Below are 24,051 nucleotides of genomic sequence, written 5' to 3' on the forward strand. Positions count from 1 at the left end.
ATACCTTATAGATTCGCTTGGAAATGACCCAGTTGTTTGGTCATTTCTTTAACTGGTTGAAAAAGTAATCATTATAAAATACAGAAATTGACATTTAAATCCACGTATTATGTACGTAACAACTTACTAAGAAACTGCAGCTAGAGTATTTATGTTTTAGAGTGACCAAAAAACAAGCATTAACCTTGCAGGTGGAGGGAAGAAGCTGAGTTCTGGACATTTCTCTCTTCCTGGACTTTATCCAACCACAATTTTGCGTGTTATTTTTCAACCATCAATAGGTATTCACTTTAGAAACAAGCCATTAATAAAATATCTGGATCAAATTAATTAATTCCAAGAATGAAACAGAGACAGGGCTTGGATTCAGACTTAATAAGGTGTATCTTAAACGCTGTTCTTGTGAGGTTTCCATTTCAAAAAAGCTTTCCATTAGCTATGTTAAATGGCGGTACCTCGGTGTCCATTATTTTCAATTATGCTTCTGCTAGATGGAGAAATGATTGTATCTCAGCTAAGGGCAGCAAGGCAGTTCTGATAGTTTGACATTGAGCAATTGCCCATCCCTCGAAGTCATGAGGAGGAGACTTTTGAGACTTACTTCAATTGCAACTTCATCTCTTGAAACCTCAACTTACCAGTTACAATTTAGGGTTTGCCAATACTGAGAGCACTAACCAAAGGAGCTGCTGAGCTCCCATCTCAAGCCAACATCAACTCATCTTGCAACTGTGCAAGGATGTTGGCGCAGATTTGAAAGCAGTTTCAGCCTCACGATGGCTGTACCCTACTTGATGCAACATCTTCCCTTGAAATTCTCATCCAAACAACCCACCTTCTGCAGAGCCAGCTTGGTTGTCTTTACACCTGGAGTGTAACTGTAGCTGCTCTGCAGCAATCTTAGCTGTTCTTTATGATAAAACTGTATGAATGGGCATTCTTAGAAACATATTAGCTCCATAAATAGAAGATAAATGTATAAACAGGGCAAGGAAAACAACCCTGTTCATCTTCATTGCCTAAATTAGTCACTTATTTTCTTTTCTTCTGGTCTAAATAAAGATTGTCAGATAAACATAGGTTGTCATTATAGCTTTTGTATCTAATAAGGATGCATTTAGGAAATCACTCTGTGCTGTTCTTTTGGAGGCATGGCAGACAAATGATTGTTTTATTTAAAGAATATTTTCCATCAATTTAAGAATATGTTCAGATTTTCAAATGGAAAGAAAAGAAGCATCATGTTTCCTCTTCACTTATATTTTTAAAAGCTTTACTTATAATCCTTTTCAGTTCCTGCAAGTCTGTTCTTGTCTAACTCCTCATGCACAGTGATACTCAGACCTAGAAATGCCTCAAATATCAGCCCAGTGCAGTCTGACAGTCTCCTTGACATTTGGAGGCAGAATGTACCTTGACTATTTATTTTTTTATGATTCTAAATGTGTTTTAGCTCCAGGAGCTTTGTCATTTTTAAACGCGTAATAATCTCCTTGCATTTCAAAACGTTTGTTTGGGGAGAAAGGATGTTACGCAAGAGATGCAGCAGTTCAGAGAAGACAAGGGGAGGTCACAGGAGAGCTGACAGTGAGTTAACACAAATTTTTCTACACAGAGAATGATTTTAGCACCAGGATTTTGCTGTTGTTGTTGTGGGTATCTATAGCTTTGCATTTGGGGCTTGAGCTTGCACCACCCAACTCAACAGAAGAACATCACTATGGTAAATATGAAGACCTCATCACCCTTCCAATGTAGCCAACACAATACAATCAGGTATCTCATGGTGAAATCCCACGAAATAAGACAGATTTAGTTTTAGATTTTGATTCCCTGTTTCTTTCTCTGAGCCATCCCAGGTTAAATGCAGAATTTAGTCCTTGTTTAAGCAAAACACTTAAACATATAATTAACAAAGAAAATGCAAATCTGTGAAGCTACCGATACAGGTACAATAATGCATCTATTTTAGGGGAAGAAGACTTGAATACTTCTTATACTATTCATACTATTCTTACGGACTTGGATAAAAATTCTTAATGAGGTCAATATAATAAATTTTCCCTTAACAGCTAACTTTAGAGCTTTTCCTATGAAAAGTGTGGTTGATAATTCATCTCCCAACAGCAGAAACTTTTAAAGGAAACCCTGGCAGTGTAATTCCTGTATCTCAACTAACACTTAGTTCACAAGTATGCAAAGTATTTTAATACTGCAATGCACCTGAAAGGTGAAATAACAGTAAAAGCATATTTCTGCTCACCTGCTACTTGCTGAAAGGATCTTTTGATTGTTTTTCTGTGGTAGACAGCCTTTGTGGGGGCTGAATGAAACAGAACAAGGTTCTCAGTTTTCTAAATAATTTGTTATATTTACAGTCTTAGGACATTAGTGGGGGGGGAACATGGTCTAGCTAAATTTTGCTGTTTTGATGATGTGATTGTGGAAGTGTGAAATTTCCACAGATGTTCATGAGTCACACTCTACACTTGGTATGGCCCATTTTCTCCCTGGAAACAGGTCCGCGGATTTCAGTCTGAGCAGTTCTCTGACTTTGTTCACATCCAAAGTGTTGCAAGCAACACATTCCAGTTTCTTTTCTGGCCTGAATTCAGGACACCAGCCCCTATGCACCCCAGATTAATTAAAGCAGTAGAGGCAGTTGAAGGTCCTTCAAGCACACACAGTTTGCTTTTGTTTGCTTTTTCTTATAAACCCATTCCCAGGGTACTAAAAGAACAAAGTAAGCAATGTGCACTTATAACAAATCCCCTATATAGAAGCTAAAATACTGAATTATAGTCCCAGATCAAAGATCAAATAAAGGATTAAATAGATGCCAAAATTTTCTATCCTAAGACAACATTAATTGTTCTCTAATGTTGCATCAAAGCTGTATATTTTTCTAGGACAAGCAACAGATACTGCACGGGGGTTTAAGATGTCAGGGACTTCTCTCAGATGGAAATGGCAATATTTATCACAGCACTGCAACATACACTTCTCTTTATGGTTGCTGTTGAAGATTAAAATAAAATAAAAAGCCACAAATGCTTTTGGTTAAAAGCCACAAGAGCCAGTTCTGTTAGGGGTCTGACTCAAAGCCTCCATAGATCAGGAGCAACACTTGCATGGGCTCTAGGTGAGAGCAAAGCCTGAGTGAGGCTCCCACAAATGTCACTTATCTGGCATCTCAGACCTGCTTTGGATGGTTAGATATGATTCTTCTTTGCAACCATCTTATCCAGGGCCAAGAAGCTGCATCTTGAAAGTCTCAGCTTGTGGGGAGGGGAGATGCTTTTTAGAAAGGGAAGTAGTTACTGAGAAGTGGCAAATATCTCCTGTGTGACGGCGCAAGGCCAGTCCTGGGCAGGGAAGGTGTGGATTTAAAGCCATAACCACTGGAGTTGGGGGTAGTGAACCAGAGTGAAAGCCCTAAGACGCTTTCAAGGCCACCAAAGTTGTGTCCTCATCATGTCTGATACCAGTGACACACAAGGACATCCCATTGTACAAAGGCACTGAGCACTTCCATGGTTTCTCTACACCACCTAAACAATGAGCACCAGCTGGCAGGATTGGGCACAACAGTTACTTGAAAAGTTGCAGGGTCCAGACTCTATGAAATGTGAAAGTATCTCTTCTTCTCCTTCCAAGGTTAAGGAAAGATTAAAGGTAAATAAAGAATAAAGTAAGAATTATCTTGATCCTTTAGGTCAGGTCTGACATGAAACTAAACATTCTGAGGTTCAGAAAGTACACTTTGTTTTTTTCTTTAATTACTTTTCACATTTTTGCTTCCTCGCAAACCCAGGTTGTGGCTGGTTCTAGATGCAACAAAACAGCACATTTAGCAGGAAGAGCTTCTGTTATTCCTGGCACAGCTGGAAGCAGGAGTTTCCAGAAATCCTGTTCTCTGAGAGACTTCTGGCCAAGCTTTCAGACTCAAGAGGCTCATCTACATTCCAGATACTGTATGACATTCCCTGAGCTGCCTACTGCTGCCATCGTACAGCCCACCTGGGAGATGACATGATTTATGATGTGGGCAATACAAGGGCCTGATCCCACAGGTACAAAATCATTAGGCTTGGGCACAAGAAGCATTTGTCATTGTTTCTCCTGGCTCTGGTTCTTGCTACCTGTTGTCCTTCTTCTTGAGGGAAGAAGCAACCATACCCATAGGTGCCTGCAGGCAGCGGCCTCCTCCAGGTGGGTGGAAGCACAGTCCATAGCTCTTGTCTTCATCTCCCTCTCCCCATATCTTTTTAGGAGAAGAGGAGCAGGACAATTTAGGTTGGAAGGGACCTTCAGGCTCATCCAGTCCAACCCCTGCCAGGAGCAGGGACCTCTTCACCCAGATCAGGTTGCTCAGAGGGAGGACAAGCTGCATTCAGCATGGACCACCAGCATATGGAGGCAATAAGTATCAGTCTAGGCATAGCCCCAGGAAAAAGTTTTCTAGATGCTCGTGATACAAAGTACCCTCTCACTTTTATCCAAACGCGACAAGTCCTCCACTTTCTCTACAAAAGAATATGGGTATTTAGTCACTCTGAAAAAGACATATTATTCCCTTTAATGGCAAAAAAAATACAGCCTGAAAAATACCTTATCAATTCTCAACTTTTTATTATGAGCTTTGACTAAGGCTGACTTCTGTGCTATTAATTTTAAAATGTCTCCTGTGATGTTTTTCTGAAGCACAGGATGAAGACTTTCTGTAATTCCAGCTAAAGCCACAAAAACTGAGCACAGCCATCAAAAATTAGAACCATCCTATTTTCTTCCTTTTTTTTTCCAGAGCCAAACAAATAAGCTTAGCCAAACAATGGAGAAAAAACTGAGACAGACCGCTCACACAATGGCTGGGTATGGGACTAAAATTACCATTAAAAACGCATCTGTCCAATGAATTCGTGCCAGAAATACTTTGAAATATGAAATCACTGAGGTATCCTGCAAGATCAAAGATTCTACAAGAAGAACATTAGGTCTAGCCATTAAAAATAAACACTGAAACTCGGAATACCATTAACAAACACAAAAAATAGGTACTATCTTAAGATACCACCCTGGCCTAATAAATGAAACACCCCCAAAAGTGCTAAAGTTTAACCGATTTAATGATTCCAGTTGAGCATATTTTACCAAAGATAGTACAACTGCATAAAAACAGTTGTATAAAATTGGCTTGTGGTCACATTTTTTTCTTCCCCCTGCCTGCTCAAAAACTGTAGTACCAACATCTTACAGAAGTAATTATATCTATAGGTGGGTATTGCACAGATACTGTGCAGTTGTACAGAAATAGGAGGCACCACTCTGACATCACCCAGTTCCCACCTTCTCTCTAGGACACACATGAAGCCCACACACATAGAGCAGGAACAACCTGCGAGGTTGTAAAGGAGGTCTCATTAGCACTGATGAGCCATTAAATTTTATCGCCGCTACTATAGCTCCCTCCACTCCTGAGAACTAAATTTATACTTGAGAAAGACTGAAATCAGGCACTTCCTGGTCAGCAATACTTAACATTATTCAACTTTTAATCAAGATAAAATCTAGCATAGACTAAACTGTATTTATTTTCTGTAAAGTGGAAAACATGCTGAATATGGTACTGAAACAGATGCTCTAGTTTCTTTCGATGAAGCGGTCCAAAGCCTAACACAGGTAAATCAGGGATGGAGATAGAATCACCTTGCTATGCAGTTTTGGGTTCCATCATAAGCTGTTTTCTACCAGTTTAGCTTTCTGACTTAGCTCTTGGTGGGAGCCAGCAAAGTTCAGAGCCAGCATGATGAAGTAGTATAAGCAATGCCTTTAGGCAGCGGACCGACATTAGTCATCTTAGCTGGGAGTGGAAATGTCATCTTTCATTTTTTGATGATTAAAACTAAAAATAGGCATTTACCAACAGCATGCGGAATAGATGTAGCAGTGAGACCTAGGTGAACAGCACAAGATCATCCTTCCCAGAGTCATTCCTCCCCTGCCGGTCTGTGAAAAAAACTAATCCTTGCCAATTTTAAACCTTCCCAAAGATTATGCTGCTAATCAGAAGTGACATTAACAATTGCCTTCTCTGCATGTACACAAACATATAGTTGCAAACACACCTCCTTGCATGAGAAAGAATACCCTCAAAGGTGGGCTGACCACTTCAGCAGAGATTGCCAAGCCAACCATCATCCCCCATAACCCAACTGTGCTTATACCTCTTGCAATTAATATCCCTCCTCCTCCTCTCGCAGCAGTAACTGTGAGGAAGCTTCATTGAGAGGGTGGGAAGGACGGTTCAAGCCTCAGAGTTTATTTCTGAGTCGTCATCCTGCACAGGCTGGTCTCAGTTGCTGCCTAACCCTCCTCCAGGTTGCACATCTGGGCTAAATACTTGACCTATATAGAGAACCCTGTGACAGGAAATACCTAAAATCAATCCAACTCGGGTTTAAAACCTTTTATAAAGTGTAAGTCTCAGTTTTATGGAGACCTGGTGTGTCTGCTCTAGCAGTGAGTTTAGACATATATACTTTTTTTCTAGAATCACATCTGTTGTTATTATTTCATATGGCATAATAGGCGGAACGAATAAAAACAAACACTTCTCATAAAGAAAAGAAGTCACTGTAGTGCCTGGAGCTACTGCTCAGACAATGATTTCGGAAGAAAGTTTTGTGGTTACAATTAACCTGAACTCAAACTTTGTGCTCCCTCCCAACCCTGAAAAATAAATCAGATTGTACTTTCTAGAGCTCAGTAAAAGAAAAAAAAAATAAGTTTACTTGTCTTGTTGCTTTTCACTTAATCTCTTTCTGATGGACTTTCTTTTAATTGCATGGTTGATTGAAGCTCAGCTCTAAGGCATTACTGAAGTCTGAAGTGGCTGATACATTTAAAGTCCCAAACAGTGGAAAACTGTTTTAGTGAAGGGATGAAGAACTGGCCAAGTGCACACAGAAAATAACCGGAGGTCCTTTGGATATTCCCAGAAGTCCTGAAAAGCAAAAGATTTAGGAACTCATATAACAGAGCTTTCTTCTTGCCTTTAAAGCCCCCTACGTCCAAACCGTTGCACCCTTGAGAAGCACCCTGAAAGCAAAGTATTTAAGAGTTCAAAGCAAAAGGAAGTAAAACTTCAAGAAAGAATTCAGTCTCTAAGATTTGAGAGAATCAAATCCAGGCCTGGGTTGAAATGTGACTACCCTCCTTAAAAAAGAATAATCATAAAAAATCCTAAAGAGCAGAGTTAGAGGAGAGGGATTGCTGGGGTGCAGGACGGATGCTGCCCCTGCGACCAGGTCTATGGCTGGTGTTTAGGCTCACTCTGGAGACACAAACCCCAGGGGAGCACAGGAATCCCACTGGAAAATGCACTATCGATGAAGGTATCTAAGCACAGAGCCCAGCTTGCACAGACAACTTATTATTCCCTAATTTTTGAAAAACACATGATTTTTAAGGAGGTAAAACACACACACACTCTGCAGTAAGACTCTCCTTTTCTCAGATTTCTCAGCTGGGCTTCCCAGGAGCTTTTGTTTGACTTCCCAAAGGATTTCAGCTTCCAGATGACTTTTTAGCTTTCAGATGTTCGTTGCCAGAAAGGCAATGGCACATATCATAGTCCATCCATTTTACTTCCCTATCTCTACCTGCCCTCAAGCTAGTCATGGAAAAGGCCATTTAGTGAACAACAACCAAAAAAAAATAAATTGGAAAAATACCCCAAGCCCAAGCAAGCACCAGGATTCTCTGGTTTTAAAAACTCAGTTAATATCTTTTAAATTCTGTGCACTCAGCACTTTCACAAGCCTCTGAGCTTCCTGCCCACAGAAAGTGAAACGCTAAAAATACCATGAGAAAGACATGGCTCTCGCTACTTCTGAGCAGATCGGAGAGAAGAACTGGAGGTTCAGCAGGGAAGCTCTTAAGAAGCTCCAGCTCCATGCGAGGGAGCTGAAACAGTTCAAGCAAGGTTCAGATAAATATTTCCAAGTGTGGGCACCTCTCCAACTCAAATGACTGAGTCTTCAGAGGTCCTTCCTCCTTATTCCAGCTCCCTAATGATCTTGTAGCTTTGTGTAGCCTGCAAAAGATTCCCAAAATTCATTCTGTCTAAACATCTTTTCTGCTTTGTTTAACAATTCAGCCCCGGTCCAGCAAAGGCTCATAATCACAAGCTAAACATTTAGCACATAGAAGGTTCACTGATTCAAAGCTGTGTGTCAGAAACTTCAAATGATACAAAACGTGAGTTATTAGCGAGCTTAAAATTGCATGTTTGCTCATCTGCTTGCTCAAGTCTGAAAGTCCGAAGATCCACAGGCTGTTTAGAAGAGTGTGTTATCACACAACAAGGGGTGATGGTTTTAAACAGAAGGAGGGGAGATTCAGGCTGGAAATGAAGAAACTTTTTGACACTGAGGGTGGTGAGAGCCTGGCCTAGGTTGGCCAGAGAGGTGGTGGATGAACCATCCCTGGAGTCATCCCAGGACAGGCTGGATGGGGCTCTGAGCAACCTGAGCTGGTGAAGATGTCCTTTCCCACAGCAGGAATTGTACTGGATGAGCTTTGAAGGTCCCTTCCAATGCAAACCATTCTATGATTCTGTGATTTATTTCTGCTGAAACAAAAGTTTCTGCTCTATGCCAATGAAAAATCTTTCAGAAGGTTAAAGTCTGGTCCTGTGTTCAGATCCTGTCTCATGAGTATGGGGCAAACTCATTATATTTTTGAAAATTATCTTGGGGGAAAAAAAGAGAGTGTTAAACCCAAACCTGGCATAAGGGGTGGTCATAATGGTGTTGGTAGGGAGTGCTTACCTCCAAATTTGAGATCAGGTCTTCTAAGATACTTTGAATTTTTCCCTTGACTTGACGGATGTTTTAGGAGGACCCTGACAGTAGAGAGAAGCCATAAACCTGTCACCATAAAACACTGTATCCCTGAAGAGGAGAACATAAAAATACTCTAATTTCTGGCAAAGAATGACAAAGAGAGTTTTCAGTTGCTCCCATTACAAACAACATCGTCTCCAGTGATTAATACACTCAGGTAGTTTACAGTGAACCTTGGATGCGTTAGAAGGAGGAGATGCTTGGCCTCACTCCATACTCTCTTGTCAAACATAACTCCCCTTGAAAGGGGAGACTGTTTTGCTTTCTAAAGTTCATATGAGGAAACAGGTAAAAGGCAAATCTGGGGACAATGGAGACCACAGACCTCCTGAGCCACTCCACAGACCAAAGAAAACTCTGAAAGCCAAGCCCAACATTTGGGCTTCTCCCTCAGGCTCCTTTTTAGGTCCCAGCCAGGAGGATAAACCCTGTGGAGTCAAAGAGAAGGGAAATGCCAAGAAAAGTAATAAATTTGTGGTATGTGGGAGTGTGCGGAAGAAACTGTCTACAGGAAGTGCTCAAGCCCTATAATCTAGGCAAAAAAATTAGATTTAGGAAGCTCTGTTAGATGTTGTCTAGATGAGCTATTGAGGTCCCAAAGAACAAGCTGGACACAGGGCTCTGGTGCTTAAGCCCAACTGAGACCCATCACAGAACAGCTGAAGGCTGTACCTAGTGTCCAGCTTTGGGGCATATCCAGTAGTATCTCCTTCTGGATGGTCAAGACCTGTCTGCCATGCACTAGGATTCCAAACTGAGCATTTTTCTATCCACATTTTCTGAACAGATCAGTCCACTCCAAACGTGTCCAGCATTCCAGGCTCTGGGAGAAACATGGCCAGCAGACATGGCATTGGAACAGGATATCTCCCTTCATCGGACTTCAAGCAATTGCCCAGATGGCTAAAGGACTCTCATTGCTGAAATCAACACATATTTTGCAGGGAAAGATGCTGAACATGAAGGTGAGGCACACACGTGTTCCCAGCCCATGCTGCAGGAGATACTCCTCTTTTCATGAAGCTCAAAAGAAGTTGAATCAGGGCTGGAAAACTAAGATGAGCATGATTATCCAACTAAGGGCTAGAGGAGAAGTCCTGCCCTGGTGATTATTTTTATATTTGTATTAACTCCCAATGGATGAAGTAGAGAAATATCATTTACAGTTTCAATCACCATTACCAAAATGATCACCACCTGTGGCCATATTTCTAAGGACAGGAGCTTCTCAGATTTTAATCCATTGTCTTGAAAATAAAGACCACACATCTTTCAAAACGGTATTTTTTAGGTGTTTATAAATATAAAAATGCACATAACCTTTTAATATTGACCTGATAAAGACTGAAGTTTTGATGTTAGTTGAAGCTGGTCCTTGGGAATTCTGCTAATTATAGCAGAACAATACTATTGCCAGGTACATACCTCACGTAATTCACAAGCAGCCTAAGGCTGATGTACGGTCATACAAGAAGTCTGTCAGGCAACTCATGCTAATGAAAAAAAATACAAGATAAATACCAAATAGATCTTTAAGAGCTAAATTAATCAGGTACACTATTCACTCTGAAAGTAATATTTGCATTATTAGTAACTGGAAACCAGTGAGCACACTGTGTAGCAGAATGAAGTAAAAAGAAGCATAAGCTGCCAATACCTGAAATATGTTTACCTTCTGTATACAGCTTTGATTGCATTCCTCGCTTGGACTGCTGGATGCAGCAGCAAATTTAGAAACACAGCATCCTGCTAATGCTTGTGTGAAAGCAGTAGAGCAGTATTATTTGCTATTATTTACAGACTTGTACATTTAGAGGTTTCCCATACCATAAATAACCACAAGTAAATAGAAGATTAATACTGTATCTGTGTGCTTTCACTACTAAATCAGATACCTGAGCAATAGTTACTGGAGGTCGCCACAATCCACTGAAACTTGCCTGTTTTTGTGTGATTTTCTGCAATAGCAAATCCCAGCAGACACGCTGCAACGCAGCCCCACACGGATCATGCACCACAGGTTTGAGGCTCTCTTGTGTGTCAGAATAGGAAATCATTCACTCTGCCTAATCCAAGAGTAAAATGTGTTTCTTCAGCTCTGACCTAGTAGTAGTACCTCACATAATTTTTTACAAGACATTATTTTGAAATATACTTCACAGTGTATTGAGCTTGATTCCCATTTATAAGACAGCTCCTTTAAACACCCCTCCAGAACCAAAAAGTCACTTCAAAGCCTCTTGCTATTTAGAAAAATTGTGTTGATCACTGTGGAAATAAGGAATGAAACCTTTATCTTTTCTGATCTCCATTTAACCTAAAATCATAGAATATCTCGAGTTGGATGAGAACCATGAGGATCATCGAGTCCAAACTCCCAGTAACATGATACAAATCCTTGCTTGCCAATTGTAGTATGTTACCCACCAGAAAGAAATTATTTCCAAAAGACGACTTAGATATCTATCAGCAGATTCTCCAGAATATCCTGTTAAATTTAATTCAAACAAGGCTAGAGGGATTAACAGCTAAACCCAAGTACTCCAAAGACGCTTTAAATGATCCCCATATACTTCCCCTGATGTCTCCATAGGCACCCTGACTCTCAGAGCCACCATCTGGCATCTCGTCATTCCCCTTCTTGTTTTTCTCACCTTTTTTTTGTTCCCATTTTTAGCTATGGGTAGAAGAGAGAAACAGTTTTCCTTTTACACCTGTCAAGTTAATTTAGCACTGCCTGGTGAATGCACGAAGAATAAAATGCCTTGCTCCTCTCTGATGGTGCTTCATCCCTTCTAGCACACAGCAGAAATCAAGAGTACCCTGTTTTTCCCTACGCGGGGATGATAAAACCACAGAGGAATGGGATCGTAAATGTTCCTTTTGCTGTGTTACAAGGAAATTAGAAATGTGCTTGCATAAAAAAATCAGACATTAGCAGTGTTAGATACCCATCTTGGGGCTGGTCAAAATGTCCTCTATGCCATTTTCCATGCACTTTATTCTTGCCTGGGCATGGATAGTATGTTCAAGCCGGTTACTGAGAAGTAAATTCTACATTGGAGATACAACTGCACAGCTATAATGGCCATGAAAAAAAAAAGCAACCATGAAGCAAATTCAAATGTTGCCTTTGATTCATGACCTATTGAATTAAATAGGACCAAACTGTCTATTAAGGCAGCTCCCGGAGACAGAAAGAGTAAAGGTGATTGTCGGTTTCAAACATGAGTGATTATTTCTCTCACCTCTGTTTTCTTTCGGTGAATGTTTGTTTGAGCTGAGTAAAGGCTACAGAGTGTTTTCCATGTGTAATCACTGCATTTTAAAAGGTAAATAATTTTGGCTACATAAGAGCTTTGCTTGTTCCTGTTTGCCTTGAGTACCCAAAACCCTAGTGTTAAGGGCACATATAAACATGTTCATTTCAGAAAGTCTTGCTTATAAAACAAGTATCACAAGACATAACCTCACCAGAGGCCTGACAAGAAGACCAAATCTGGTGCATCCTTTGCATAATAATAACACAAGCACATGAAACCAGTATGTAAGAAAATCAAATCTCAGCTCTGTACCCAGACAATAAAGCTTTAGGTATTGCTTTTTACATAGAAAATGTATTGAGCGAGGCTCAAAAATTCCAGGAAGAAAAGGCTCAGACACTGAAAATTCAATAAATCATTGCTTCTGCACCCTAACTTCCATTACTTCATCTTTTTGACAGGTTCTAAGTTCACATAGCTGACGGAAATCTTCATTCCAAAACCAAAAGAAATAAGTGAAATTTGATTGTGAACCATCAGATTGACCTGTCTAGCCAGCTCACTGAACAGAGAATACCATCAAAAACCAGGAATGAATTTGCATAATGAGAGATTTGTAATATGCTGATATTTCAGGTACAAGTCTAGATTCAGGTTCATACTACTAGAATCTGTTCAGTGAAACCATCCCTTTTATAGAGAGGTATTTTTCTCACCTTAAAAATTAGTCTGAATTCAGAAAAAAACTGCTAGGAAAATTATCGTAGAAAGCGGGTTCCTCTAGTATAATAAAACATGTTTATTCTGATTTTTTTCTCTTGTTTCATTAGCCATTGAAGCCATGGGTAAGGAAAGATGCTAATCAAAAAGGTTTGGCCAATTTCAAGGGCATTTTTCATTATTCACATTATTCATTCTTAGTCATCCTTCATCCTCTTTTGTTGTGACATTCTTTAAAGAACAGGCTCTCAAATGCAATGGCTATGTTACTTTTCATAATCCTACATATTTGTAGAAGTGCTGAAGAGAAAATAGAAGCTGGTAGATGAAAGAAGGCTCATTAAAAGCCACATGTTTTAATCTTCGCTTGTCACATCTGGCAATCAGGACATGATACAGACCATATTAAAATTTATGGAATGTGCACCTAGGGCAAATGAGTTAGTTCATAAAAGTTGGTAGCATATGAAGTTTTGGCAAAAGCTTTGAAATGACAGTTTACATTCCAGGACACAGGAGCGCTCCACTTTCTCTGGGCTTCTCAGAAGTGCAAGCCAGCTACAAGGTTTAAAACAGGATAGAAAACAGCAGCACTGGTAATTAACTGAGCATGTGGATAACTCTGTGCTTATTTCTTCTTAGTTCCTATATGAGTTGTTTATCACTGGCAACCAATGACAGAACCCAAGGGAATGGCAGGAAGATGTGCCAGGGGAGGTTTAGGTTGGACATGAGGAAAAGGTTCTTCACTCAGAGGTGCTGGACACAGGAACAGGCTCCCCAGGGAGGTGTCACAGCCCCAACCTGACAGTGTTCAAGAAGAGACTGGACAATGTCCTCAGACACATGGTGTGAACTGTGGGGTTGTCAATGCAGGGGCGGGAGTTGGACTCGATGACCTTTGTGGGTCCCTTCCAGCTCACGATATTCTATGATTCAATAGCCTTCACTTAAAACCCAGTCCATGCACACAGTCACCCCCAGCCTTCATTCTACCCTCTGATTCAGTTCTCTCACCCAAAAGCCTCCTTTTGCCCCTGAATCTCTTTTGTATTCCCAGCTCCTGCCCCATTTCCCTCCACACCTTTCCTCCAAGCTCCTCGACACACTGCTGAAAGCCACCGCTGGCTCTGCTCCCCGCAGACCCACGCCAGCCACCCGTCCCGTCTGGTTTTCAGCCCTTGCCTTCCACTCCGAGGCACCTTGCCAAGATTTCTAATGACTTCTTCTTCCCAGCCAGAGCTCTGAGGCGTCACCCCATCTTCATCATGCCAGCAAAGTTCAACATGCTGAACTTCAAATGTCTCTGGAAAACTTTGAATTTAATGACTCTCTTTGCTGCTAGACTTCCTCCTGGCTCTCTGGTGCGCCTTTAGTCTGCTTGTTTGCAGTCTCCCCTCTTTGTACCTTTGCTTTAGCTAATCCCATCTAAAACTACAATTTTGGCCACCTTTTCCTTCTATATTTACATCTGTTCTAGCTGGAAATCTGCTGTATCCCTGTGACTTCTTCAGTGCTTTCAGCTATTAGTTCAATACCTTACATATCATGCTCATGTTCCTAGTCAACAAATTCACCATTCAAATGCCAATAACACCATGAACTTGTCATGTTTTTAACTTCACACCCTCTTCAGGTCTTTATCACCATTTTGTCCCAAAATCTTTCTAGTTTTTCCTGAATAACATCTCTCTGATTCAGCTTTTCCTCCTCTTTCACTTACTGATCTCTCTCCAACCCTTCATTATCTCATATCTTGATAAACATCTTAATTAACGCACTATGAGTCTACTTTCATACATTTCAAATATTTCTGCAAGACAGTTTTCATAGCTGCTTGCACTGGCCATTTCATCCTATTTTTGCCTTTCCTTATTGACTCCTCCTCAGACATGGGGTCCAGTGAGATCACAACCCATCCAAGAGACTCCTAATGCACTACATAACTTTAAATAAATAAACACACCAAAACCCTTAAGAATTACATTGTTGAACAGGTGGCAAAATTACACAAAAATAAACAAATCTGGAGCAAGTAAACAGTGATGCATCTGAAGACTTTCATCAAGCCTGAGGAAAGCAATAGATTAGACAAGACAAAGGAAATCATGGTAACTACACACACACATATGCTGCATTGTGCAGAGATCAAACACTGGAAGACCTATGAAATACAAAATAAATGTGCAGTAAACCCATTCTGAGCACTGCCATATAAATAAACATCACTCTCTTATTTTCTAAAGGCAATCAGAATTGAGTCATGGTCAAAACACAGACACTGTAGCAATATAAGTTTTAAAAATCAAAGTTGTATCTTAGGAATGTTTGGTTGGTCCCAACTTCCTGCATTCTCCATGAGACTGACAGATAGTCTTGGACTAAAGAGAGCTATGTAGGCAGTATTTTGGCAAGCGTGGTATCACATTAGCCATGAAAGGAGATACAGAACAGAGAGTCTGTAGCATTGCATTTCTAGAGTTATGTGGCAGCTACACCAAAAAGTGACAGAAGTATAGAAGAGTAATTACAGATGTAATTGTGGTTGATTTGGGCGCCATCGGGTTGACAGTGGGAACTGTCGGGTGGTGACCCAGAGCAACGTGAAGCACTGAGCAATGTCATGGGGATTGCAGCCCCCTAAACCTCCACATGGTGAATGTTTGCAGACAGACCCCAAAGCATCTGCAGGGATCTGCCCCACAGATGGCAGCTGGGATGGCGTATATTAAACTCTATTAAGGGCCTCATAAAAGAAAAACATTGAGGTTAACAAGACTCTTTCCACTGATTTGAATGAGCTTTGGATAGAAGCCTAAACAAACATGGATGGAATTAGAAAATGGAAATATGTATATACAGAAACCTGTCAATCCAGCTGCTTACCTCCCAAGGATGACCTGGTACCACTTCATTTATAAGTCATTTACAGGGCAAGGAGGCAGACTGACATTTTTAACTGTTACCTGAATCGAGTATTTGCAAATATTGATTCTAATAATACTTATAAAACCCAAAACACATCGCAACCTCTCTGACATCAAGAGGATTTCTTTCTACATCAGTATCTTACAGATTGAAAATATCTATATTCTCACCACCTTCAGTAATTAGCTTAAATAAATTGAGTTCGTGGCATCTGTTACGTGCCGTGTCCTTCAGAACTGCTACGTTTGATTTCGACTTTGATTCAAAGCTGGGGCTGATCAGCACCAGCTGCTCAGCCAAAGGGCAGATCACACGTTCCCGTTCCTCCGCTTTCTTCATCCCAGCTCCCAGCCAGACTATTGTTTGTTACAACTAATTAATCCCGCATGCCCCCGCTGCCAGCAAGCCTCACAAAAAGCAAATTTTTGTGTTTACTGCATGCCCAATAAATTAATTCCAGTTCCAGATATATGTATAAACATATAAATATATATATATATAGACAACATATGTATTTACACAGCCAGGTTTATAGCTCCTATTCATGGATATCTGTTTGGCAACTGCTATTATTATTTCTAGCTGTCCCCTTAACAGGCCAAATGTGAGAAATTGTAGGCATGTATTATTATTTAGGCACCTCTGGCACCTTTGCAAGGGCCCAGATTTCCAGATATTCATTTCAAAGCGACCCCCGGTGACATAGTACCAAGCATCAGTGTCACTGCACAGGCAGGACCTGGCCCTTGCCTGCCTTTGGGAGAGAAGAAAGGAGAAATTCCAAATATTATAGCCAGAACTTTTAGCACTGTCTGCAGTTAAAATTGCCTGATGCTTCCTGCTAAAAACCTCCTGGTTTTCCTTAAATCTTTAACAAATGGTAACCATTTTCTGTGCTGGGTGTTTGCCTTAGGGCTTATTATGGCTATTGCAGTTAAAATAGTTCAGCTGCTCCCAAGGAAATACACTGAATTTTCCCATATTAAAGTGTAACAGCTAGCTTGTTGAGTTGGTGCCAAGCCTCCATGCACTGAGCAAGGAGAGAAAGTTTGGTGGAGGGGATCAGTTGTTTATTGTACCTCTGGCTGTTTTTTTAAAAAGCTCATAGGCTTTAAAACCTCTTATTCCATGTGGCTGGTGAAAGCTCGGTAGCCGAGCTGTGTCAAAAGAGCACAAAGTTGCTCTGGAAGGAGGGACTGAGCTATTCGAGCTACTTTGCGTGGTGCATCACGAGCCTCTCCCGTGATCCCCTTGACCTTGTGCTTGGCCATGCCGAGGAAGAGGAGGCCAAGGAAGGACCTCACCTGGCTGAATGCAGAAATGACTCCTTGAACTGAGTGGAAAGCAAAAAGCACCAAATTAGAAGACAAAACTTGCACAAGTCAATTAGTTGGCACACAATAGGAAGTTTTCCGAGGAAGGTTTGAGGAGGTCTTTTTTTTCCTTTTCTAATTCCCTAATTTCCTATACAGAAAAACGAGTGCCATTCCATGTGTAAAATCAAACATTCTTAGGCGATGACCAAATTCAGACTGCTTGTAAGACCTCAGCATGCTGTGTAATATAGTTAGAATTCTGTACCGCTCTGTCTCCAGTGCATATACCCAAGCAGGTTTGGAAGAGACAAGCGTTGCACCCTAAAGGAGGTTGTTACCCATGTGGCTTCTGCCTCCTTTGCCCCTGTAAAGTGCTCAGTGCAGGTGAGGAACAAGAAAGACACCTGTCTATAGAGATAAATGAACATCGCCCTCACATATTGGATACTGTCATCATCGCTGTCACAGTGCTCCATGTCTGGTGAAGTACATGTGATGCCACGGTGCCTGGGAAATTGGGAAAAAGGCACCAGGGAAGGTGAAAACAGAGCTGAACCCCAGAACATCCCACTACAGGCTGGAAATCTGTACTGTCTCCAACATGCTGAAGAAGAAAAAGCCTGGTACCTAATTAAGTAGCTTTAAAACCCATGTGTTGCCCATGGTTAGATAATAAACCCAATAAGCCAGGCAGTACTTGCTTGGGAAGCTGCTGCTGGCCTGAGGGAGCCAAGGGTGGAGATGTCCCGTGTCTCTGCTCCCCTGGGTGAGGTATTAATATATTTGCTGTCATCCTTGACTTCTGCCTTGAGTTACACCAGCAATCCAAACTGCCTGCCCCACATGGCTTCCCAGATTTCAGAAACGTTATTTTCTTATTACTGTTTATTATTATAAAACCCCGTATCTTTGCTAATTAATTTCTGTTAGTGTTATCATTACATTGAAAGTACTTTGTTTATTCTCTGTTAGATGTAACTGAGAAAAGTTAATGTGAGCCATGTGCTCCAGCCATTAAAGTTCAGATGTAGGGAGTTCAGCTGTAGAGATGTGGGATTTGCCCCCAGATTTTACAATGCTGAAGTTCAGCACATGGGCCAAACTCACTTCTAAGTGTCCCAAACCAAAAAGTACCCACCATTCATTTAGGAAACAGAGAAAGAAATTACTCTTCTTTCAAGGGGGGGTGCAATTAGCTTGTAATGGGAACAACTGGATGGTAAAAGTGGATCAAGTTTCTGCAAACTTTGATCATTGCATATTTGCATCCAATCACATGCAGAAAACAGAAAATGGAATTAAGGGTGGCTTTTCTGTTTTTATAAGGGTTTTTTGTGGCTATTTAATTTCATTATTTTACAGGTCAATAATTACACTGAGCTTGTTATGGCTTAGTCTTTTACAGGAAGATCTTTGTTTACATATCTTCCTCTGGAGGGCTGTCAAGTGACATCTCAAAGAAATTCACAGGTTTGTAAGTAAAATTAAATCAGGAACCTCTCAGGTTAAAATGACAAGAGATAATGTAAAGCATCACCATATACAACCAGTTTTTACTGGGGAATCTGTCTTTCTTGCTTATAGAACAGCAGCTTTAATAGCAAGCCAGCTGTCAAGTGTAATTAAGAAGGAAAAGTCTGTATACTAGCTAGAGTGAAGCACAATTAACACATTACCACTCTGATGTCTTTACTTGATGAGGAAAGGGTTAAAAACAATCTATAAAGGTTCAACAGATCTGTTCTGTGGGATATTAAAAATTAATGTGTTGTCATCATCCTCACCACGAGCACATTTATTGTTATTGTTACCAAGACTGCCATTAACTGGATATTCATTAATGCTAAAAGTCACAGTCAGCATGAGATTCAGCAGACTCCAAGCTCTGGGGGAGGAGGTGGAAAGTTACCTGGTGGAGTTTCAAGAATGGCTTTTCCTTTTTTGTTGTTTTTCTTCGGTTTTAACTCTTTCCTGCTGGGTTTGAACCCTGGGTGCTCCTCTGTCTCTGCAGCACGAACAGGTCCTTCCTCTCCAGGTTGCTCCGTGAAAGGAAAAAACTCCTCACCAGGATACGGGAAGGAATAATAATGATCTCTGTTGCTAATCTCCTGCAGGTAATAATCCTGATCGTCCATGGGTACAGCCTGGGACACATCCCCCAGCAGCACCAGCCCAAAGGCGCAGAGAGCGAAGCAGAGCTGAGAAGAACATGAGTTTTTCTTGCTCGGGGCAATCATTATCCTTCGCTTTTGCATAAATCTCTGCAAATCTCAGAACTTTATTTGGAAAGAGGGGAAAACAGAGAGCCTTGGCAGCCGGGAAACCCCCCTTCTAGAGGGCTGGAGCAGCAAAGAGCCGCCGCTTTGGGGTAGTTTTGCCGAAGTTGCGCAGCGGGACGGAGGCTGCGGAGGGAGGGGGCAGGACGGGGCTGCATGTGATCGGCGGGCTCGGCAGCCAGACAGACGGACAGACAGACAGACGGACCAGCGCTCCGCTCCGCCGGCGTTTGGCAGGTGGGATCGGCAGAGCAGTCAACTCGCTGCTTTTCTTTTTCTTTTCCTTTCACTTTTTTGTTGTTGTTGCTTCCCCCAAAAAAGTTACAAGACACTTTCCTCTAAACCCCCAAACAGTTTTTAAGGCTCCCCGCACGCAGATTATCCAAGAGAGCATTTGTTTAAAAACATACATAAATTTGGCAGCCAGCCCTTGCTACCCAGCCTGTGTATGAAAGGGGTTCCCTCCCCCTGGAGATGCTGTGCATAGAGGGGGGGGGGGGGGGGGGGAGCACACAGAGCCCTGCCTGGACTTTGACCCTGGGCATACACGAAGCTGCATGGGATGTGGGGCTGTGGTAAATCATCCTCATTCCATATGTGTTGGGCTATATTCCCTCTCATGGTATTTTTTTTCGGTCTTTTTAGTTTGTAAAAATGTAGGATCCCTCTCCAGCACCAATCTCAGCCTTCTTTCTTTGTATTAGTTAATATACATAATGTCTATATATACACTATACTATATATAGAGTATATATGCACTATAGTATATATAGTTTATATATCACTTAGTTTAAAGAATATATAAAAATATGTATTAGTTGTATATATATAAAACTATATATGTATAGTTTTATATATAGAATATATAAAAATATCTATTAGTTATATATCACTTTGTATTAGTGCCAATTGCTATCTATTAGTGATATATAACTAATATAACTCCACACATAGCTTGTGCCAATTTATAAGAGGTTTCTCCTCAGGTGTATGGGAGCTCCCTGGACTCAGCCCAGCTGAAAACCAGGTGGGACACCTTTGATCAGTGACTCTTTTCCCCACTCTTTTTGCTCTTTTTGGAGTGATCCTGACTTTTGTTCTCTCTGGATTATCCAAACAGTTTAGGATGGATGTGTTGTGCTAGCAGATGCACACATGCAACCCAGTGTTGCTAATAGAATCAATTTGTCTGAGAGTAAAATCTTATCTTTCATCTTTTCCATACCTCTAAAATAATCTTCAGTGCTGAAGGAAATGTGCAGCAGTTGGCTCATGTGAAATGTGGATCCTTACTCCCGTGTTGAAAATACCAGATTATATTTTCATCATGTATATTGTATTTCTTGCCCTTGTCCAGTCATCTAGGAGAAAGCATCACATCTGTGTGGCAGTTGGATCTTTCAATGGTGCAGTTGATGGCTCTTTAACACTTTTTGTGCCCCAACGACCCTCTCCTCACCGTCTCCTCCACCCCGATGGGGGAGCAGGAGGGTTGGGACACTCAGTCAACAGAACAGAGGCCTCAGCTAAGGGGGCCTCAAGAAGATTCTGGACCATGCAGCATGTAGGGAGACAAGCGAGGATGTGAACAGTGAAATTCAGGTCTTCTTGGTTGATTAGGCCAGCTGATAATTTTTATGAGGATGGACTGAGGGACCTGGGGGGTTCAGCCTGGAGAACAGGAGCTGAGGGGAGACCTTCACACTTTCTGCAACTACCTGAAAGGAGGTTGAAGCATGGAGGGTGTTGGTCTTTACTCCCAAATAACAAGTGATAGGACAAGAGGAAACAGCCTCAAGTTGTGCCAGGGGAGGTTTAGACTGGATACGAGGAAAAATTTCTTCCCAGAAAGGGCTGTCGGGCATTGGAACAGGCTGCCCAGGGCAGTGGAGGAATTAAAAAATTAGTTTTCTTTTTCACTGCTTTACTGAATTACATATTTTAAAAAGAAAATTTGTTTAATAAAAAACTGCTTTCCATCAAACTTTTCAGGTGGTTTTATCTGGAGTAGGTGGCTTTGTCCCCTTTGGTGCAGGGTGTGCAGTGACGGGGAGCTGTGGGAGCTGAGACCCACTGGACATGGTGTGTGAAATGGGCTGTTTGTTCTCTGCATTCAGTAGCAAGAAGAATATCCTGGATATCCCATTTTAGCGATTTCACAGATGTTCTGTTTTCCCTTTCCAAAGTATCCAGTCTTCTCCTCCTGACTTGGAAGGACAGAGCACAAGCCACAGAAAGTGTGTGTGATTTTGTTACTGTTTGCACCACAGTCTCTCTTTTGCATACATTGCAGACATTCACATACCTAGAGAAGTAACAGAAAAATGGACTTTTCCATGACATCCTTAATGACCTATTTTTTTAACAAGCTTTAGCTGCAAATTATTATTTAACTCATTGCAGTGGTTGAAGAAGGATACCTGGAAACAAAAGAGGATTTACATTTCCAAGCATAACAAGAAGTATTTTCATAAATTAGAGAGTCCAATGTACATTAATAAAAACCTGAGGAATGTGATTTGTGGGAATTGTAAATTGTTTGCTTTTGGCAACTTTACATGTTTACATTTCAATAACGTTATGTGTATAGACATCACATATTTTCTCTCCCACACAATACCTTTTCTATGAAGAGGCAACTGTGTGGACTTTTTTTTTAGTTTATCCTATATATTGGATATATCTGTCATATTGGATTTGGACCTTTTTAATAGGTGAGTATGCATAATAGCTGTATATATGTAGATGCATGACTACAGCTGTGCATGGTATAGCAGCAAATTTTTTGTCTTGACAATATAAGACCTTTACTTATTTAATACATGTAAAAAAATGCATTTAAGTGACACAAATATCCATCCAGATGTTACCCAGATCACCCATCACAATACCTTGTTATTCACGTATCCAACAACTCATTGCTGTATGTTCATGTTATTTAAGTGAGGTGTTGGTGTAAAATTAGGGCGCAGATCATATGCCAGCAGTGTTTCATTTCTTTTTTGTATATCATTTTATATATGTATATATAAAATATAGATAATGTAATAATTTCTGAGTTTCCTGGTGGATTCAAGCAGTGCTGTACCACTCCTTCACCTCCTCCAGGCACCACAAATAACTCTCTCCTTTCACTCTGTGTGTACTTACCTTAAGAAAGATTTATTCATCAAACATATCCATCAACATCTATCGCTAGGTCTTGACCTGTGCCAATAACCTGTTCATGTATATTTCTTTCTCTTGAATTTTAACACATTCTGTGGCTATGGGTATGGCTGCACTGCTGCTCCTTCCAGACCCACGTCAGGTTCTGGGGTGTCCATGCATCCAGCCAACTGGAACCACACAAAAGTTTGTTTCAAGGCAGAATTTTGGTCTTCTTTCTCACTGTAAGATGTGTTTACCATTTTATTTCTCTCCGTCAGCATCCTAGCAACATACAAGCAAGTGGCACAGGAGTCTTTAAGTTCACTGAAGGCTCAGATGTTTTTTGCCTAGGGGCTGTTCCTTTTTTTTGCCTGTGAAGCATCACAAGAGCTTTTAAAAACTTGCAGTCGATGTGGAAGGAGATAAAGCAAACTAATGTTTTTGTAGAACAACTGCAACTAGCATTATCCTCCCCTTCTGGACAACACCAATAAGTCATTCTACACTTTGCTTTTAATCTTCGTCCTGCTGAAGTGAAACACACTGTGCTGTTATCTGCAAACTAGTGGGGCTTTCCCCCTCTGTTCCCAAGAAGGATTTATTTGAAAGATGATGGTTAATGCATCTCAAGCTGTGTGTTTTGAGCCCATTTCAACAACACCTCTAGAAAAAAGAGGCACTCCCAGCTCCCCCTTGCCATTAGTCACAGGCTTAGCTTGGCCAGTCCCCACGTCACCCCAAGCTGGTCCCAGCAGAGAGAGGGGACATGGGAACCACCCTTTCCTGCCCTCTTATGCCTCAAAATGGTATTTCCCAGCTCTTATTTCCCATATACCATTTTGCAAACAGATGGCTTTACTGGAACTAGTGGTTTGAGTTTGGGAAAACCGGCCTTTACGTATTGCGTTCCTCCCCCTCACCTTTGCAGCCTTGTTTCTCCCTGTTTGGTTGTTGGCAACCATCACTTCATGAAATTCAGATTCACTAATGCATTTTTTACAAAAGAGAGGCAAATTTGTATGTGTAAGCACTACCCTGGTTCAAGATCTTAATTTGTGTTTATACTCCAGAGTCAACGGTCGCACATTTATGTTTAATTCAACCACAAACTGCTTGGTGACTTGCGTAACTTCTCATTTGGAGTATGGGCATCATTCTTTAATTGGAGAATTAAAGCTTTGTGTTTGGTAAGAAAAGATGAAGAGATAAGCATCCCTCTTTCACTGCCATTCCACAGTAACTTTCTGAGGTAGCACATAAGGTTTCTATATGCCTTGGCAACAAAACAACACTAAAAATAACTTTCCTCCCAAACACCAGTAAAGTTTCTGTTCCTTTGTACTTCAGATCTGTAGTCAATCACGGAGCACAGGACGGAGCAAGAAAATAGGATTACGCTTTTTGAACAGTCATTTTCTTTCCCGCATAAAGCATTTACCCCTCCTGTCAACAAGGTCAAACCATCTCCAGGGAAATGGAAATGTAAAACTGA

General features: G+C 41.0%; 1 protein-coding gene across 1 annotated transcript in view; it reads right to left on the reverse strand.

Annotated features, from left to right (window-relative positions):
• The window catches only part of CPXM2 (carboxypeptidase X, M14 family member 2), a gene marked incomplete at both ends in the record, with an annotated part of 73,506 nt that extends 54,136 nt beyond the window's left edge, over positions 1 to 19,370 (reverse strand). The window contains 3 exon segments of the mRNA XM_080347790.1: positions 11,480 to 11,567; positions 11,570 to 11,583; positions 19,043 to 19,370. Coding sequence (XP_080203916.1) covers positions 11,480 to 11,567; positions 11,570 to 11,583; positions 19,043 to 19,370 — 430 coding nt within the window.
• Between the last annotated feature and the right edge of the window lie 4,681 nt (positions 19,371 to 24,051).

The sequence above is a fragment of the Nesoenas mayeri genome (assembly GCF_963082525.1).
Source record: "Nesoenas mayeri genome assembly, chromosome: 7".
In the NCBI taxonomy this organism is placed as follows: domain Eukaryota; kingdom Metazoa; phylum Chordata; class Aves; order Columbiformes; family Columbidae; genus Nesoenas; species Nesoenas mayeri.